The sequence below is a fragment of the Patagioenas fasciata genome, chromosome 6 (genome assembly GCF_037038585.1).
Source record: "Patagioenas fasciata isolate bPatFas1 chromosome 6, bPatFas1.hap1, whole genome shotgun sequence".
NCBI classification, from domain to species: Eukaryota; Metazoa; Chordata; class Aves; order Columbiformes; family Columbidae; genus Patagioenas; species Patagioenas fasciata.
The window spans coordinates 22827629-22847897 of record NC_092525.1 but is presented as its reverse complement, the minus strand read 5'-3'; the positions used below and the strand labels follow the sequence as shown (position 1 = coordinate 22847897).

The following is a 20269-nucleotide window of genomic DNA, read 5'->3' as shown; positions in this document are numbered from 1 at the left end:
ATTGTTGATGAATATATTAAATAACACCGGCCCCAGCACTGACCCCTGAGGCACTCCACTAGATACAGGCCTCCAACTGGACTCTGCCCCATTGACCATGACTCTCTGGCTTCTCTCCTTCAGCCAGTTTGCAGTCCACCTCACTACCCGGTCATCTAGACCACACTCCCTCAGTTTAGCAGCGAGGATGCTGTGGGAGACTGTGTCAAATGCTGTGCTGAAATCAAGATGATAGACAACATCCACTGCTTTGCCATCTGAATCAGGATGTTATATTCACAGGGTGCTGTCAGAAGTTAGGGAGAGGGGAACAATCAGGAATCATATACCCACAAATCCGTTCAAGTCACTGTGAAGTGGCACAGTCGAATGGAGCTTACATTTGCTATTGCTTGGATCTTTAATACATCTATCTAGAAGGGATGAATGCATGGGCCTGCCAGGTTGAAATGCGTCCAAATTCAACATTTTTGGAAGAGAGATACAGGGAAGAGAGACTTTCCACCAATTTTCCATCTTTATTTTTGCTGCAGGCATACACCAGGTTGTTCTTCCAACGCTTTGAAAGGAACAGAAGCTGTTTATGTTCATGAGCACAACATTCAGCCAGAGCCCTCTCTTTGCAGGACACATCGGGTTGGTGTAACAAGCAGGCTAACCACAACCATGCTGTTTCAATCTGCTCCAAGCACAAGAAGAGCAAGTTTATATCTGCCTGCAAAACACTCCGCAGTTCCTGTAGTGGCCTGATTTGTGGAAGTGTTAATCACTCACAGCTACCACTTAGGTAAAGCTGTAATTCAGACCAGAACAGTTTTCGGTGCCTCAGTTTCCTTACCCTGAACGAAATTATAATGCATGCTTCAAGGTCTATGGATGTATAGCGTCATACAAATATTGTTATTCATGGTGATCATGAGGACATGAGCTGTGTTTGGTACAAAGGTCTGGGAGTGCCTACTTGACATCAATTGAAAGAGACAAATATTAACCTGTATGTTTGAAATACAGCGTGTTGTTATTGCTCTCAGATAAACAGAATTATCTCCTCTTAAAATCAAAGGTAATCTGTTTTACTTCAGTGAGATGTGGTGATGTGCACAGAGAACAAATCATTTTTGGCAAGTGGAGGAGGGATTTTCTTGGCAAGTTGGAAGAAGCATCAAAGGAAGAGGAATGGGATGCAACACAACTGGTTTTAATCACATGTAGCAGTCAAGTTCCTCTGGACAGGCCTACTGTCAGATATACCATTGTAAACGCTCTGCGGAACCTGGATTAAGAGAATAGACAGAACAAGTGAACAGCATAAAGATACTTGGGGCACTTGGTGGAACAACTGGCAAAGCTTTTGTCAGTTGGCATTATGCAGGCATATATCGCTCCCATTAATGCAGTGCCCCTATACCATGACTGATTTTTAATGGGTATTTGGTTATCCAAGCTCATGTCTTTTTCTGCTTTTAATAGTCACAAACCCCTCAGATCACACTGTACGTCTGTTTGACATTAACGATGAAGATGCTGAATTGGTTATAACGGGGATGCACTTTCATTCCCAGGGAGAAGGAAAACTCTTATTTCAAGCCACTTCAGCTCTGAGGTGGTCTGAATCATTCTGGAGGTGCCAGTTTCCTCTTCCTGCCTGTCAAAGAGCCCAAGATGGCTTCTCCCTAGACCAGGCACACTGCAAGCTGCCTGAATGGGTGGGATATGTCTAGGAGAAAAAGGGCTTGGGCAAATGCTTCTTGACAGGACTGTTCCTCTTGAGATGACTGTTTCCTCTGGAAATTGCTGACTTGTTTCACTAAAATTGGGGGCAGAGAATGTACCAAATGTATTGGTGTATTCTGTAGGAAATTAATATTTCACTTCAATTATTACAATACTATATAATGTATTATCATCTCACATAACATGTCAATTTAGACTGGATTATAGAAACATCCAAACAAGAAAGTAAAACTAAAAATATTTCATATGATCATTTCAGTATTTCTGAAACAAAATATTTTAGACTATCCAGTCAGCAATATGTTTTAAAATGATGGCTCTTTCTTCCAATTAGGAATGAAAGGACATTTGTAATGTCCAAGTTGCCTTCAGAACACAAACAGCTTGAGCTTTGATGGTTGCTGGAGCTGCACAGTTGGGATTGCTGTTCAGACTGCTGTAATAATTGCTCCTTACATTTTGTTTGGGTTGCAGTAGCACTCGGGGGCTACTGTCATGGCTTGAGGATCTCCTTTGTAAGGAACCTCACATTCATATAATAAAGATATTTGGCCTTCAGTCTCACAGAATAGAAGCACTGGACCTGATATGGGGACACGAGGCATTACCAAGAGCTTTGGTGGTGACATGGCTGAAATGGGTTTTGCTGCACTTTGGCTAAGTGATTACTTGAGTAGTGGTTGCCTGGGAGAAACATCTGATTGAAGGACTAATTTGGGGTTTTCACTAATTACCTATTGGTGGTGAATGATGGCTTGAGCTTGAAGAACTCTCAATGTCCTGTGAACCTTGCCTCAGCCAGGACCTTGATCTTGGATCAAATTTCTTGTAATGCTGAGATCAGGAACAAGTCCTACGTGAGCACCGAACAAATGGGACTCAAACTCCCAATGCAATGTGATGAGCTAAAGACTTCTTTAAATGCACGGTTTAAATAACCTGAAAAGTGATGCTGAGCAACTGAGTTGATTATTCAGTCTTTGAACACCAGAGAAAAACTGATACATAGATGATTTCTAAGCAAGATCTTCTGTTTCAAATTTGTGATTCATTACTATTATTATATGCTATGGTAAAGCCCAGAGAACCCTGAACTTTTAAGCCAAGAATGGCCCTTACCCAAATCCGCAAACATTTAAGAGTGGCCTGCACTGGTTGACTGAGAGTTCTTGAATTAAAATATACCTTGGAAAAGGAGGAAACCAAAATATTATTCAGTCTGCAGCAATCTCATGCATTTAAGCCTCTGGAGGGCTTGTGTTTCTTTACTCTTGATATTTATTATGTCACCAGAAAAGCTTTAATATTTTAGTATGGAAGAACATAGCCCTGAAACACTAATTTCTAGGAATGCGGGAACCATGAAATATGAGTTTTTCTACTAAATTAAGATTTTACTTGTCTCTGTTCTCACATAGTTAAGGGAACCAATTTTCATTATATATTTATGTATATGTATTCTGGAATTCCAAATAGGAGAGATGTACAAAATATGGGAAGAACATTTTTACCTTGAAAAATGTATTTTACTGATTACAATACCAGTCATTCATATTCTACCTTTCATCCTAAACCACTTTACATTTTATATCCATCTTGAAACCACATCTCTCACTACTGAACTGTACCCACTCTGGCGTGTAAGCGAACAGCTGATTTATTCTGCTGTGTGAGATATGGCAGCTGTCTAGATTTGTACTAAATTGTTTACTTCCTCACCACTGTAGTGACCAACACCACTCAGACATGCCTGGCACAGACATGATTGCACTAGGATCTCCAGCTGTCCCCAAGTATTCTGCACAACAGCAGACGTCTCTGGCAAGAAGAAAAAATGGTGAAGGACAAATTAATTTGTAATCCACATAAAAGACTTTTCAATATTCTTGTGTTAGTGCTAATCAGTGTTATTAACAACAGGACTGATGCCCCTTTCCTGTTAAACAAATGACTGGGTTTCCTTCAGATACCTGCACATACTCATATTCACACAAAGACCACACCAGTTTTTAGTGGCCTCGTCAGAATGAAAGAATCTTGTGGCTTAGAGGGAATCTGAAACACTTAAGTCTGAGGACAATTCCAGAATGCCAGTGTTCACCTTGAGATTTTAACAATGTTATATACCAAATTTATGTTCATTACCAGTCGATTAGAATGGAACAATTAGCCAAAACATGTCAGAAGCGTTGGTGTCATGGGAACAATAGGTTTCTGGGTTATATGACATATCAAAATATTCACCAAATCACCAGGGTTGTTTTCCTTAATCCTACAATTAGTGATGGCATATTAAGAGAACAACTACTGGATAAGATTTGATGGCAGGAAGCCTTCTGCCATAAACTGGAAATTCTCAACATATGCAACCATATGGCTAGAGAATATGAGTTATGCAATTAAAACCAAAATGGGAGATTTGTTATCAAAGGATGGCAAAGTGTACTAAAATCCAGCTGAGAGGTTCCCTAATCTCGTTATCTTCAGGCTTCTATGTGGGCTAATCTAACACAGATGACAATATTTGACACGAACAACTGTGCCTACAGTCATGTGGACGATGTTTTTTAGAGCCCCTTCCCTCAGAAGATGGAGGTTTGTCGTAATGCAACTCTTTAAAATGTCTGATACGTTTCACCAGAATTGCATTTTGAGGAAACAAAACATGATAAAAATTCTGACGGAGTCAAAACAGTCCATTCTAACATTATCATTAATTTCTAAAATTTTGAACATGCCATATTTAATTTGCTTGTTACTGCATGTAATAATATTTTAAGTGCAAATTATTTTAAAAGTCATACTCAAAAGAAATATTTCATTTTGCCTGAATGAAAAATTTTAATCAGCTTGGAAAAGTCTGTGGTTGTGTGGTTTGCCTTCATAAAGAATTTCAAAATTCTCCCTTCTTGTCCTCATTCAGAATGAAGCAGAACTTCAAATTCTGAATTTTTCTGCAAAATCAGCTTCTGTCCTCCCACCGCACTTTCTGTGCCTATATGAAGGGGACAAGAAGCTCAATGTGTAATTTCTGTGAGCCTTAAGGATATGGTATGTGTGTTAGTATTTTCAAATCCAGGCTTATACAGCTGCTGTTAGAATATAAATCATGGATGCTTTTGGGTTACGCTAACACCCTCTGCAGTTTAGTACAGTTGTTAATTAATACAATACTGTATTAGTTCTTCTTACAGTCTTACTATTAACACCCCATGAAATCCCATTAGCTCTACATATGGTGCCAGACTTGTTCTGAATGTGGGAAAGAAAGAAGTTTACAGTGGTATGAATAATAATGAGAAGCTTTCAAGTGGTTTCCACTGTGAACATTTTGAAAAAATATTTTCCAGAATGTAATTTGTGGGGCAATCTTTTTAACAAAATTTCAATGCAAACATGCCTATATTTGTCATCTAAGTTTTCCCCTGGAGTGTGAAAACCCTTATGCACCACTATTGTTCCCCGGCAGAAACATCAGAAAGATGAAGTACTTCCTAAAACTGGAAAATTAACCAGGTTGTCTTATAGTTCAAGCTGACAGAAATGCAAACAAGTAAATAAACTGCAAAGCTGAAGCCAATAAATGGATAAAATTTTCCTTACATTTTTGTTTTAAATATTTTAAAGTACAGATAGTGATGACAGTCAAAATTTGGGTTAGGTTTTCCAGAAGTTATTTGAATTTCCTGCTTCAGTCATCTGACAGATCCTTCTTAAATTCCAAGAAAATTTAAATGCCATTGTAAAAACCAGGCTTATTTGTTAACACCTTACACAGAACACTCCAAAACGTATTAGCCACTACAGAAACTTCAGACCTAATTATTTTCTACTAGTTTCCTTAACAAAAGAGAGATCTGACAAGAAGCTGTTAGAAAGCCCTTTAAAAATTGAGAGAATGATGAAGCAGGCAGGATTCAAAGCAGACTATTCCCTGAAGAAGCTAATTTGTAATTGTCTCCCCATCCTTTAGGAGTTGCTGCCCTAGAGTTGCAGTAGTAGCAGTGCATGGTTAGTAGGATTCTAGCAGATGTTCTTCTCCACCCCAGTCCCGTGGTTCAGCCACAGCCTGGGCTCTGCTGTCTCCCTGGGAGTCAGGAATGGGCAGGGCCTTTCTGCATGGCCAACATCCAGACAGGGACACACTGCTCGGGGAATCCCTCCTGCCTCTCCTCCCGCAGGATGGTGAGTCCACTCATTTCAATGAGGCTGTGGAGGATGTTGAGGTCTCGGATCACACTACTGTCCAGACAATCCAGGATACAGCCCTCCCTGGCTACATTGTCCTTGAGAATGATAACACCATTATCCTTCAAGCCATTCTGGCACCGGATGAGAAACTCCAGGAGATCTTTATCTGTCAGACAGCCTACAGATGAAAAGATGGAAAACAGATCACTATCAGACATTCAGAGCCACCCCCTGTACATATCAGAATGGTGCCTTGATCTGAGTCTCCACACCCTATTTATTACAGGAGAAGTTCTAGTCCTGCCAGATTTCGTTATGAAACCTTGGGCAAATCAATGAGATCAGCAGGTACAAACTTAAATCAATATTTAGGATCAGTATTAGTAGCAGCAACAGATGTGGACAGAAGTCGATAGGAATACTGGAGAAAATACTGGGTGCTGAAGGGTTCTTTAATCTGGTGGTTAATGTTATAATGAGAATCAGTGGCTGGAAGCTGGAGCCAAACAAATTCAGATTGGAAATAAGTGACAACTGTTTAACAGTGGAAGTAATTACCCATTGGAAACTACCAACTGAAGTGGTGTTTACCACCTCTTGAAGTCCTCAAATCAAGCATGCTTGACTTTCTAAAGATACGTTTTAATTGAACACAAACTACAGGCTCAATACAAGGGTAAAGGAATGAACATAACAGCTTTTCATATAGAGTAGGTCAAACTAGATAATCTAACACTCCCTTCCATCTTTTAATGCTGCAAATTTCTATAACTTTGCAGAACATTATGTTCCCATCAAGGGAGGTTGGATTAAAGATCCAGTGAGGAATGCAAGACCTTCCAAACTGCCACATAAACTCTATATTACCCCATACTGTTGTGATTTCTGCAAATACCAGCTATATTTACAAATAGTACTTTTGTCAATGTGTTACTACGATTGCATTAAATCAGTACTTGTTTGAGACCAGTAGTGCAGGTCTCAGAGAAGAGCAAAATGAGAACCCTCACACGTGAAAAATCTAGAATAAATTCGCAAGGACAGGTGGTCAGAAAGTGAATGAAAAACTTAAAAAAAACACCCAACAATATTGTTTGCGTTTTCTAGTCAGATTATTTAGTTTTCTTGATGGGAGATATAAACTTTTATAAATGGAAGTTGTCATTTCAAAAGCACATTTTAACATAGCATGTCAGGTTTTTTTAACTGCTCCCTTCAAAAAAAAAAAAAAAAGAAAAAAGAAAAAAGCCTCAAAGTCTAAAGCAAAATACCTTTCAAGTGGATGGAAGACAGTAATTTCTATACGAAATATAAACTTGCATTTTTATTTTTTCAGAAAATAACAACCTGGGCTCATATACTTATGCATAGATAAGACAAATCAAGGTGGAATAATCAAGATTCATTGTGGATTTTCAACACCTGATTTTGAACTTAATGTTCTCATCACTTAGCCTTTAACCTACTTTCCCAAGAAAACGAGATCTTCATGGTCTTGCACTCCACCATTGCTCCACCAAAAGCATTGATGGGCTGGGAAGTCTGATTAATACTTAGGATCACTACGTATTTCATTGAAATCAGTGGAGGAAGGAGATTCAGATCTGTTCTATGCTAAAGAAAAGGCATATGCTCCCTTCATTAGCAGCCACATAGCTGATCTGCACAGCCTCAGACAAGTTTTAGGTCATTCAGTCTCATGTTGACACAGATTTGCTCAAAAGACGAGGCAGAAGTCACATTTACTGCAATGACTGGTTATTCAAGAAAAGCAAAGATACAAAGGCAAATCATACTGTTCTGAAGTAATTTGCTTCTACAGTTGTAAAGATTTTTTCTAAGAAGTCCAGTTTTACTACTTTTTAAGACTATACGTAGAGGACAAATAGTGTTCCTGAATAAAACCATCTCCTCTGCTAAACTATCTGTCCTTCTTTTTGCCTAGCAATAAACTGTCTCCAGGGTTTTGGAGAGGAGTTGTTCAGGCCCCCTCCTGTACTTTAAAATAATGTCTGCTGTCAGCTGAAGCTGCATCATGGACACTTAGGTTCACAGATTACGAGAAAAAGTTGTGTTTTTTTTTTTCTGGAAGGACAGTTATGCAAAGCAGTAAGATTTCTAGAAAAAAATAAGAGCTTTTTTTTTTTTTTTTTTTTTTTTGATGAGGAACACAGCCCACATTATCTGATTGCCAGTCTGCTGCTCTGAAAGCTGCAGGGCATTCACCGGGGTGGCTCCAGGAGGAGAAGCAGATGTTTCTTACACGAGGGGGTACTGTGGGACACAGCTAAGTGAACCTGTTTGATAAGCACTGGTGCATGTATAAGACATGATCTGGTTGATAGGTATTGGTGATTTCACTATGGCCTTTTTCAAATTGTTTCCTGAAATAGCCCCAAGTCACCAGATTCAGAAATTCCTGCTCACAGGTGAGGCCAGCCCCATGTATTTGTCTGTAGCACTGGCAAGTAAGAAGGAGGAACCCCGCTCCAGAAAACTCGTATATAAGGCCTACTCCTCAGCTGCAATTTAGCACACAAGCTGCTCTCCAGGAACATGCACCTTCCTCCAGTATGTGACCTGAAAAAAAACAACTTGATTTGTAGCCACTGTGCAAGTGACTGGGCATAAATATCAAAAGTCTCTTGTGAGAATTTAGGAAGCAGGCCCAAAGATAGGAGAACCTCCTTCTACAGCTGCACCATTCTTTTAACATCAATTTTAGCACAGGCTGTATAGCTCTCCAAGATGCTGGGCTGGATGAATCATGCTGAACTAACCTGAAACCCACTGAATCCAGATGACATCATATCTTTGAGGAGCTGGAGTGAATTCCTGGAGGCTTTTGCAATAATACATCTCTACTCTGTCCTCCTTGCCCTGTAGGTAGTTCGGCACCTCAGCCAGGAAATTCTCCATCATATCCACCAATTCCACACTCTTGAAAACTGGTAACAGGACATGCTTGCTGATCCGGCCTATCCCAGAGCCGCAGTCCAGGGCGCGGTTGGTGCCAGCTTTCCCTACCCCCTGTGGGACACAAGAAAATAATTTGAAATCTGAAAAATACCACCTGAAAGATCACCACAACTGCATCACCAGCTACAGCCTTTAGTCCACCAAGCCTAGCGTCTTGTATCCTCACTTGTGCAGGGCTGTTGCAAGACTGATAAGAACCTGGGACAATATCAATACAGCTTTGGGTACCTGTGTGTGCGCTGAGCTGGGCTGCCCGATTCCCAGGCTACTGTTGACTGGACTTCTTCACTGTGGCCCTGCATGTATTGCTGTACAATGTGTTTTTGCTTGGTATAGAAAAGACACAATCTTTCACAAGCTCCTAGCTTTCTCAGAAGATCCACTGGTCTTTGTGAAGTCCTTGCAACTTCATCTGTCAAATATTCATCCCTCACAGGCAACTACATGGCAAGATAAGTCCCATTCTGAGCTCCCTAAGGGCCTAACAAAAAAAGTAAGCATATACCAAATACTGCACGCAAGAAGCAACTTCTGCAGCACAGAAAGTCCAAGGAGTCCATGGATATCACTGCAGATAAACAGCATCCTTGGAATCAAAGTGCGGTTTTCAAAACAAGCTGTGTTTGAACAAAGATCTTGGAGCTGTAGGTAACTTATGACAACTCAAAAAGTTTGGACTGGAGTGTATACAAAAGTTGTTTTTTAGGCACAGAGACAAGAAAGATGATTGAGTAGATTTTCCTTAACTGTTTTCTTTTTTTCTTCATAAATATAATCTCTGGACAGAGATCAGACATGAAAAAATGGGGCACAAAGGATATGTCTATGAGAAAATAATGAGTCACTGTAAAAGGAGCTTTATAATGAGAGCTGTATTTTACCCTTAAAGCTTCCATTCTAGCCATAAAAAAGGCTCTTAAGAGCCTGCTGCTATTCTGTAAAACAGAAATTTTAAGTCTGGACATGCACTGATTGTGGGATTGGAGGTCCCCTGGCCAAAGTTATCTGTTAAACAAACATATTAAAAGCAAATGTAAACGCCTTTTCCCTGTCCCCTGGAAGTGAGCGTTGAAGTGAAAGCTGTGGGCCAAAGTCCCTGCTGCAGCTTCGCTACTCTTAAAGGAAAAAGGCCCAGGAAGAGCCTTGCTCTTCCTGCTTATTAGGAGATCCCCTCTGTAATGACCAAGCATAAATCATGTAACTCACCACTTTTTTGGCCTTGCTTCAGTGGGTAATTCAGTAGATTATTAAGGTCAAAGGACAGTGCTGTCAATGACATGACTATGAATAGCCCGGCCGAGCATCTGGTTACACAGAGTAAATGTAGAAAGAGCACAAGGACCTCAAAGGCTCTCACCAGCCTCCAGGGCTGCTGGTCCCAATTTCTGTACCTGGGAAGATTAATCTCCCAATGTGTGCAAGAGTCCACAAGCCCTTAGCCCTATTGGACTCTGGAGACGACCTGTTTGTAGTTAGCCAGAAAACGTGAGCCATTCTTCATTCACAGGCTGCACTTATGAGCATGTGGCTTTTACTGAGGACCAGATTAAGTTGTAGCAAGAGCTCGCTAAAGGAGAAGGAACTATGTCTTGGATCTTTACAAGGTGCATTTCCATATTGTTTGCTGGCAGATACATACCGACCTACACTGATGTGATGAATTGAAAATTGTTAAGAAAGCTGGGGAGAAAACCAGGATGATTTACAAAAACAACTAAGAAAATTCGACAAAAAGTCACACAACTTCCTTGACATTTGTGTTTCAGGGAACCTATAGTCACGGTACCTCACTCAAAACAGAGAATTCGTCTCCCATGATGTGTGACAGCAAGGGCTTCTGATTACGCATCTCCATTTGTCCTCGAGAAGAAGGAAAACGAACACTCATGGGAGATGAAGCTTGATCCCATACTTTGCTGGAAGGGAGCAAGAGCATCAGGCAGTCAGTTGAGAAGTGCTGCGAAGCACCGTGGCGCTGTTTGTAATGAAAATGTTGACATAATTCCATGTTCAGCTAATATATTTTCAGTTTGGGAGTACTCAGAGCTTTGACAGGGTATTAACGTTTTCTTTGGAAGGCAATCATCTTCCCAAAAGCCTAATTGAGTTGAAAATCAGACTTCTTATTTAAAAAAATTGTATAAGTGAAAATTTTAAGCCAGAACAGGCTTCAAGATTTAAGACTGACTGCCCCTCTGATTATCTGCTTCCAGTTACTCAGAATCACTATCATTTAGGACACATACACACCTCAAAACTTCTGTAAAACTAAACAGGTTACACACAAATTTCCTTAGGGATAAAAGAGTTGTGGAATATGTTCCTTATGCTACTACTTCAGGTCTTGGAAGGGCAGCTAGGCAGTGTAGATATGCAGGATAAAAAAGAAACCAGAGTTCAAGAAATAGATAAACATCACAGTGGTTTTCTTCTGTATTAAAACAAAACAAAACAAAACACAGCAGGTTTTCGACAATATCTCTTCCATCCTCTGAGCAAACAGGAGGAAAATCCTTTTCAAGAAGCTTTTCTTTCAGCAAGTAACCAAACAGGCAGGTGAACTAGGGGCAAGAAAGGGAGAAGGGGTTTGGGGCAAGAAAGGGAGAAAGGGTTTAGGGCAGAAAGGGAGCTATAAAGCTAATACAGTCTCCGTCTGTACTATTTCACACATCCATAGCTCACAACTGTTCCTGAATTAATGCTTTCTTTGTTTTCTTAATTCTTCACGTTACCTCTGGATTAGTCACATGAAAACACAGTGTGTATGTGGACATCAAGGCTTCAACTGACATTAACACAGTGCCATAAATGTGCAGCACTATAACTCTGCCGATAACCCTTCAAGCACAACTGTACCTAAGACAGCCCAGAGCTTGTCCACGCAGCACTGCTGGCTCAGGCAATGTTGCTCTTGGTTTGAGTTCTGCCCACACACACATAAAACCTCTCAACTTGAGCACAGTGGCACTTTTAACTCAGTTTGACTTGCCTGGGAAAGAGACAGGCTAAAATATAAGTGAAGTCCTCAGCTCCTTCTGTAACTCCTTCCATGTGCCCAGGCAAGATAAATCTCCAATAGTAAAGAAATCCATAGCTCGGTTTACAGTGGTGCTAAGAATCACACTAAGAAATGCCATACGCAAAGGTATGCAACATCAGTCATGCAAGGGAAATGTCACTGGGTGGCATTTCCACACCAGCCAAACTAACTCCAGAAGGGTAATTTGAGTGGAACTGGGCAACTGTTTTTTAAGGAGCACTAGTTTTGCCAGCAAATAAAAGTTTTGGAAGAATAAAACTCTCTGTGAAATTGATATTTCAAATCTAGAGAATCGTCATAGCCAAAAACACGGGAAGAATGTTGAAAATGTCAAGATACTTCTTTTTCACAACTTTCAAAGGAAAAAAACCCACTTGTCAGCTTTTCATTTCTAAACTGCATTTTTCTTTCTGCATCTGACTTGTATCTTAAAAACAAAGGGAAAAGTTTTTCAGAGGGTAAAACAATTAAAAAAAAAAGTGAAATATGTTCAGCTGATCTGAAACTAATTTCCCTATTTTCTGATTTTGTTAAACTTCTCTTTAAAATAGAAGGTATAATTTATATTAGGGTGAAGCAAACTGCTTTTTTCTATCTTGATCACTGTATTGGAAAAAAATACATTCATAGAGTCATAAACTTGTGAAGACATAACTCAAGTTTACAATAAAGTTACTACTACAGAAAGCCAGTAAATATCTGTACCTGGTTAAGTGGGATTCAAATTATAGTAATAATAAAGGAAAATAAACCATAAGTAACATAACCAATTGACTTTATCTCAACAGAAGACAGGCTTTAACAAACTAAATCAGAACTAGCAAAATGTGCACATTCCTTTCTGTTCCTTTTATTTGTTCCTTATTTGATCTCGACCATTCAGAGTATTATTTCTATCCCTGGCTAATAATAGGAGTAGGAACTCTGCTCTGGAGTATTTTGTATCTGTCATCACACCTGATGCATTGCGTATGATTTCTCTTTGGCATGTGAAACTCTGCTACAGACTGTACTTCTTTCCTTTTCGGGGCTTGGAGATGAGAAAGCATAACAGTGTGATTTAAACTTGCCGTTCAGGAAACTGAATCTATATGATGTCTAGGAAGCGTGAAATCTTTCCCTGAGTACACACTTATGCACCACTTGAATTCCACAAGTGTCGTTAAAACGAGACTCAAATAAAATGTAAGGAATACGCCTTGAGCTGGCTCTAGTTGCATTTCGTCTTTTTTTTTTTTTTCCTGAAAGTGCCGTTTTACCATCAGGTTCAGACGCCTTGCTGAACTTCCTTTGTATTTTCTTATTTTGTGTCTGCAGAAGGCCTGATACAGTGAGGCTTCGAAACGTTAATACAAATGACTATTAATTTTAGAAATGTAGCTGTTCACTTGTGTTTTGCTGGCTCACTGCCCCAAAAGCCTTTCTCTATCAAGTCCAACAAAATTTGCCATCACTTGCCCTTCACTGCGTTACAGGGTTTCTGTCTCTTGTTAAGCCACATTCATTTTCCACCCCAATTCATTTAAACTACACCCTTTTTTTATACACAACATCTAATTAACCTTTTGAGCTTTTTTTCCACAGTAGATCATTAAGACTAAAAAAGGGTCATCTGGCTATCCCAAATTTGTACATTTGAGTAGAAAAAGAAAGATCTATGGTGGAATTATATGGAACTAGTCATTTTGTGAGCAGGAGAAATTACAACATTTGGTTCTCTGCAGCTTTGTGGATTCTTTAGCATCTAATACTGTTGTTGAGCTAATTTAGTGGGCTTTTCCACTGGGAAGAGAGAAGGGCAGACAGAAAACCATCAGGCCACACTTTTAAAGATTCCCAAAATCACATTTAGGCATCAACAAGATTTTCAGAAACCTAAGTGCCAAAATGATATTGCTATTCTAGGTGCTTTTAAAATCCCACTTGGCATCTCTTTGCATATCAGGTCAAAGCAGACCTTTGAAGATGTTTGTAGACCTGTAGAAATGTGACTGCAAAGATCCCTAGTGACACTGGAATGATCAAGAAAAAAATATTTTTCCTAATGAGTAGCTTATTCTATATACTCCTAATGCTTGGGGTGGGGAGAGAGCTGGGTTTTGTTGCAGTATTCTCAGAAATATCTATAAATAGGCAAAACACAAACTTGGCATTAAGTCTCAGCTACTTTCCCAAATGGACTGGAGGAATTTGCATAAGCAAATCTCCCACTGAAGCCAGCAAGTATCTTATCATGAAAGGTCCCAGTCCTGCACTGAAAATTAATCTCCCACCCAAACACAGCTAGAAGAACTCCTTGCACAATTCTCTTTGCAGCTTTGGAATACAAGAAAAGGATGCAAAACAGGTAAATAATAACATATGGCCAGGCATGTGTATTGTGTATTCACGATGATACATGATCTGGCAGAACGTGCTACTAGACTCAATGACAAGTCAGTTATGACCTGTGACTGCGTATCAAATATGCTATATGGTGCCATTTAAAATCTATGTGACTGGGCCCAGTGCATTACATTTACAACACATCACCACTGTTTCTTGCAGAAGATGGGATTAAATGACTCACCCCAACAAACTTCCTGAGAAACTCCCTGGAGGATTCAATGTCTGTGTTGGAGAGCTCCATGTAGTCTCCCATCATGCCCTCTTCTGTGGCTGGCACCTCCCGGTAGAAGTGTTTGGCCCTGGCGTAGAACTGCATTTCCCCATTGATAACTTGACTTGTCAAACCGTAAAGTTTCACTGAAAGCAGATAAATCATTATTTTATTAATGACAGATATTTCTCATTTAGTTTATTGCTCTGGAGGCATGATGGCCAAAAGCTATAAAATGAGGTTGAGCTTTCAAATCACCAAATCTGTGTTTCTAAAGCAAAGGTGGAAGGAAAGGTGTTGGATTTAATCCTGCAAGACCTTGAAGGGACAAAGTCCCCCTTGGGGAAATTCAGTGCTTTCCAGGCTCAGACATAATTTCTGTCATCACACTACATTTTCACGTCATTCCAAGTTTGAAGTGAACATGCATGCAAAAGAGAGAAAGGTGTTTGATTTGCCCCTACGAAAGCTGTAGGCAGTGTTTATTGCTATGCAGGGTCGTCACCTCCACTATCACAAACTGAACTGCGCTGCAGATTTCCATATATGCTCTCCAGCCATTGACAGCTGTGCAGAGATTGCACCAAGAGAGGATGAATGAGGCACTTGCTCTGTTTATTTTTAGTGATACTGTACAGTCTATGACACTGCAAGTAACCTGAACCAAAGAGCAGATGGTAGTCTCAGGCCTACATGACTATAGAAGTGGGAGACAACTTAAAAGAAACAGTCCTAAGTTTTCATCTGTCACAGATCAAGGAGCAAGATAATCAGTGGGTGATATACTGGAAAGTTCCTGTATGCCAGAGGCTTGGATGTTTCTTTTCACTGCTTGGCTACTTTGCAGGTAATAAATAGCAATCATAAGCTTGAAGCTGTTTTATTAAAGCCTGTGAGCTTTGCTGGGTAAAGGGCTGTTTTCCCCTAGTCTTTAAAAAACTGAGGTCTGTCCTCTGCATTCTTGTTTTTTCTATACTAGATGTGCATCGGCATATCAAAAGTAGTTACATTTTGCAGCTAAAAGTTCGGATTGAGGCAGGTCATAAACAGTTTGCTTGGAAAGCAGCACCTCTGGCTGTTTCGTGCGCATACAGGTGCCCAGGCATTTTCCTGTGCATATGACACACCTTCCAACAAAAACACAGCTACAAGCCTGTCTGTGAAAACTAAGCAATAAGGAGGGATGGAATCACACTGGGAACAAGTCTTTGCAAGCACCACCTTGCAGTGTGAGGCCAGCTCTGCTGCAGATCCTCAGCGTGCTCAAGGAATTGGAAATAATCCAGCAGCAAACACCTTTTGAGTTAATAACAACAGGAAGGGAGAGCTCTGTGCCGGCTGCGCACACAGAAGGACCAGGGAGTGGTGCTTTGTCACTGCATCTTTAAACTTCCACAGGAGCACTGCCGGTTGCTGCTGGGAAGGGTCTGAACGGGCCATGACTTCTTACACCAGCTGGGGAACAGGAATTGTGCCCTCCATGCAGAGGAGGAGAGCTAGGCCAGAGGCCCTGAATATAAGCCTGGAATGTATTTATTGAGGGCAAGCAAGCTCAGCAGGGAATGATAAGTGTGTGCCTGCCCATCCTCAGCAGGAGAATGACATTTTGGAGGCAAATGAGGGGGGGACAAAGGAAGCAGGATGGGGAATAATTACCACCAAGGACCACTCAAAACAGAATAGTGCTATTGGGTTACACATAAGCAGCATGCCCGGCATATCCTTCATCCAACAAAAGCAGCATTACCAGCCCCTCTTGTCATCACCTGCTTAAGTCAACTGCTGAACGGATACTATTAAAGCTTTAATCCATTACACATTTATGTTATGCCTGAGAAATTTATACCACTAGAAGCACTGAGCCCAGCAAGGGTCAAACCTGGGAGTTTTACACACTCCACTGGTTATATTCACATACTCAGAAGAAACCATTTAGCTAAAGAAATTAACACGAAGGGGGCAGCAGCCAATCCCCAGCACAGCTTGGCCAGGGTGGCTCCAGAGCCTGGGAAAAAGACTCCATTGGTGACCGTGGTTCCTCCAGCAAATGATCTTCATCTTCCCCTGGGACTGGTACTATCTTGTTTTCTCTGTGTCTCTTTCTTCTCCATCTCAGATGTCAGCCTGCCTGGTGAGCAGAGCTGAATCCCTGCATGTTGGTTTTACAAGATCTTCCGTATATGAGTCCAGTTATGTTTTCTAGGGCTTGTTTAACGGACCTGTCAAGGGACAGTGACTTATCCTGTTTAGCTAGATTGAGGGGGAGGGCATTTACAGGCTGCCTGCACACTAGGACAGGGTGTTGCAGGCAGCTGGGAGCACGCGCAATGAATATTCAGAGTCCTCCTACTGAAAACATGAGCCTGACCTGAGGCAACACATGGGGACGATATGCTGTTCAGGATATCAGATCTATAGCATGTGCTCTCAGATTTCTCACTCAGAACCAGTATCAGGCTTGCAGAATGCCTGCTGGGACCTGCAGGCACACATCAGCTGACTGCGGCTCCCCCTGGGCCAGCTGGGGCCCCAAACACCTGCCTTACATGCTGACATCCAAAATCAGCCCTGGGCTCAGCATCCATAGGGTCTTCTCTATGCATCAAAGTTTACAAAGATCTTTCAGGCAAGTCTCCTACCTGAGGGCATGGAAGGACACAGGCTAATGTAAAGGTTGTCACTGTACCCCAAGTCTTCTGCAGATCCACTGTCTCACTCAGACAGATTTATAGAGACAATTTCCACCTCTTGCTCCCTCAGTGTTACTCCTCCCTCTCATGAATTTGCAACACTGCCAACTCTTGCCATGCACAACCCAATTTTCCAGACGCAGCAAATCAACCTCACCTCTGATCTGCCTCGCAGCTGTGCCTGGCATGCAGGCTCCAGCAGCAGGACCAGAGGGAGAGGGAGGTTTGCCAGCTTGCAGGGATCTACCCCAAAAGAGAAGTATGAGGAGGCACATGTGTTCTCAGTGGCAGTTCCAGTTCTGCTCCTGCGTGCTTCTCCTTCATCACAGGCCCTGTCTAGCCAGGTTCATCTCTCTTTCCATCACCCATGTGGGACTATCTTGTGCATCACGAAATGAAATACTTGTGAGGTCTGTTCTGGATACACAGCCTGATTTCAGAAAACTTTGTAAAGGAGGGCACAGGCAGGATAGGACAATGGACGTTGCAAGTCTTTCAGACATTGAGGGGGGCAGCTGTCTTTCACAGACAAGGTTTTCAGTGCTAAGGCAGGTAACTTGTAAGGTAAGGTTAGGAATGTGTTTCCAGTAACGTAAGAAGAAACTTTTTTCATGGCACACTTGGTCTCTCAGCTGAAGCTGCTGGCAAGTCCCCCAAGTGGAGATGGTTTAAAGCAAGCTGAGAACAGGAACTGGCTCCCTAAAGGTCACTCCCCAGTCATGAGACGTTAATAATTTTCCGTCACTGCAAACACAGTCTGGATGCAGACTGGTGATCTACAGCTGAGTACCAGCCCCTGGACTAGACAGAGCCCTTTGGCCCTGCAAAGTTCAAAACATTGTCTCTAGTATTTTCTTATGGATCAGTTCAAAATTTTGTTTCCCAGTGCACCTGATCTAAACATCTAGAGAAATGGACCATTCAATATGTAACTCCACATGCAGCCCCAACCTGCAATAGACTGTCTTACAGTTCTTGGTTGCAGGGTTTACTCAGCTAAATTTCCCTGGCAGAAGTATTACAAGTAATTTTTTGAAGTTTTTATTTGTGAACATTATTCTGTGACTCCAACTGCTTTCTGCAAGATATTGAACGAATTACAGTTTGGCTTACTATTTCCTCTTAAATGCAAAATCTGCTTTGTGCATCAGTTGAAAAATAGTCATCTGAGTGTAGGGTAGAATTCACCTCTCTACTGTGGTCCAAGACCCATTTAAATTCTGTTTTATAGAGGATGAACATCAGCCCACCCCAAAGCAGACTGTACTTACAGACACGTGCCTCACACACATGGGAATATTTGTCTCCGTGGACTGATCATCTAAGTTTTCCACTGCAGACCTCACCCCACTGGCACCAAGTCCCACAGCCCATGTAAACACACACATAATTTCCAGCATCTGAGTAGCTCCATTAAAGTCCACTGGGCTTAAGGACATTCACACACATTTAAGTGTATTGTTGGATCAGGGCCTAAAGTTACTCATGTCTTTCATTCATAAATGTTACCCTGGTCTGTAAAAGTGACATGTTTCTTTTAACAGGCTGTGATACCAGATATGCTCAACTCATAAGTAAACATGCCTAAAAGTGCTGCACCCCTGAACCAAGGAATGGAGTGGGGGGATCGAGGAGTCAGCATAGCTTGAAGTAAGCTTTCTACCTTGCTGACCCTGGGCAGCACTGTAAGTTCTAATGTGAAGCGTAATTTCAGTGTTAGTATTCATGTTTAGGGTTAAGCACAGGCTTAACTACCCTGCTAGGTCACCATTTTAGTGTTGCTTTAGTAATATAATTCTGTTTATATACATATATCTGGATCTAGTCTTGAGGTTTGAAAAGTTCATTTCTACTCAGTTCCACTCCAAACTGAACTGGAAAATGTCATTCTGCAGAGATGTTCAGACCCACCACATTCTGTCCTCTCTATCACAGAAAGCACTGGATCACACAATAATCCAAGTTGGAATGGACCTAAGGAGATCTCTAGTCCAAACTCCTGCTCAAAGCAGGGACAGACATGAGGTCAGATAAGGTTCACCAGAACTTCATTCACCTAGGCTTTGAAACTCTCCAGTGACTGAGAACTGTAGGACATCTCTGGGAAACCTGTTCCAATGCCTGACTGTCCTCATGGGGAAAGAGATTTTCCTTACAGTCAGTCTGAATTTCTTTTGTTTTCATTTATGGCCACTGCCTACTGTCCTCACACCACTGTGAGCAGCTCAGCTTCATCCTCTTCATGATCTTCTTGCAGGTACTGGCAGGCTGATATTTGATTTCCCTCAAGCTGTCTCTTCTGGCTGAATACGCCCCATTCCCTCTCTCTTCACAGGGCACATGCTCCAGATCCCTCACCACCTTGGAGGTCACTTAACTCACTCCATTTCGTTCCCAGCACCGGGAGTTCAAGACTTCACGCACATGGTCAAATGACTACTGCATAAAAGGGATTAATCACTTCCCTTGGTCAACTAGCTATGCTTTTGTTAATACAGCCCAGGATACTGTTGGTCCTCTTTGCTGCCAGGACATACTGCTGGTTCATGTTCAGTTGTTGTCTACCAAAACCCTACCAGCAGGGCTGCCCCCCCTGCCAGCCACTGCCCAGCCTGTGTTGTTGCTGCCAAAAGTTCTTCCTTTCCAGGTACAGGACTTGGCACTTTACTTTGAATTTCAGTGTATTTGAATTTCATTAGGTTCCCACTGTCTCCTTCCTGCAGCCTCTGAATGGCAGTTATGACCTAGAACTTCCAACCAAGTCCTGCCAGTTGGCCACAACCCGCAAATGTGATGAGCAGGCAGTCCTTCACCTCCTCCAGGTTACTGATGTCAAGCAGGAGATTTCCAAAGCAGACCCTTGTGGTACTCCACTGACCCTGAGATTTGACCATGACTTTCTGAACCCAACCACCCAACCGCTTTTTACACATCTTATTGCCTACCTACCTAGACCATGACACCTTGGCATGCTGTGAAGTTTCTTGGCTACCCCATGGTACCTGTCCTTACACACACTTTTATTTCATGACAATA

General features: G+C 41.5%; 1 protein-coding gene across 3 annotated transcripts in view; it reads right to left on the bottom strand.

Moving 5' to 3' along the window:
• Positions 1-459: 459 nt before the first annotated feature.
• The window catches only part of NTMT2 (N-terminal Xaa-Pro-Lys N-methyltransferase 2), a 36364-nt gene continuing 16554 nt past the window's right edge, over positions 460-20269 (bottom strand). For 2 of the 3 annotated variants that reach the window (XM_065842312.2, XM_065842311.2), the window contains exons 2-4: positions 14514-14689; positions 8706-8955; positions 3428-6103 (exon numbers count right to left, since the gene is read on the bottom strand). In XM_065842312.2, coding sequence (XP_065698384.1) covers positions 5829-6103; positions 8706-8955; positions 14514-14689 — 701 coding nt within the window. In that variant the 3' untranslated portion in view covers positions 3428-5828. Of the gene's footprint in view, positions 6104-8705; positions 8956-14513; positions 14690-20269 lie in introns of all 3 variants that reach the window. The other variant, XM_071810243.1, reaches the window with a different exon arrangement.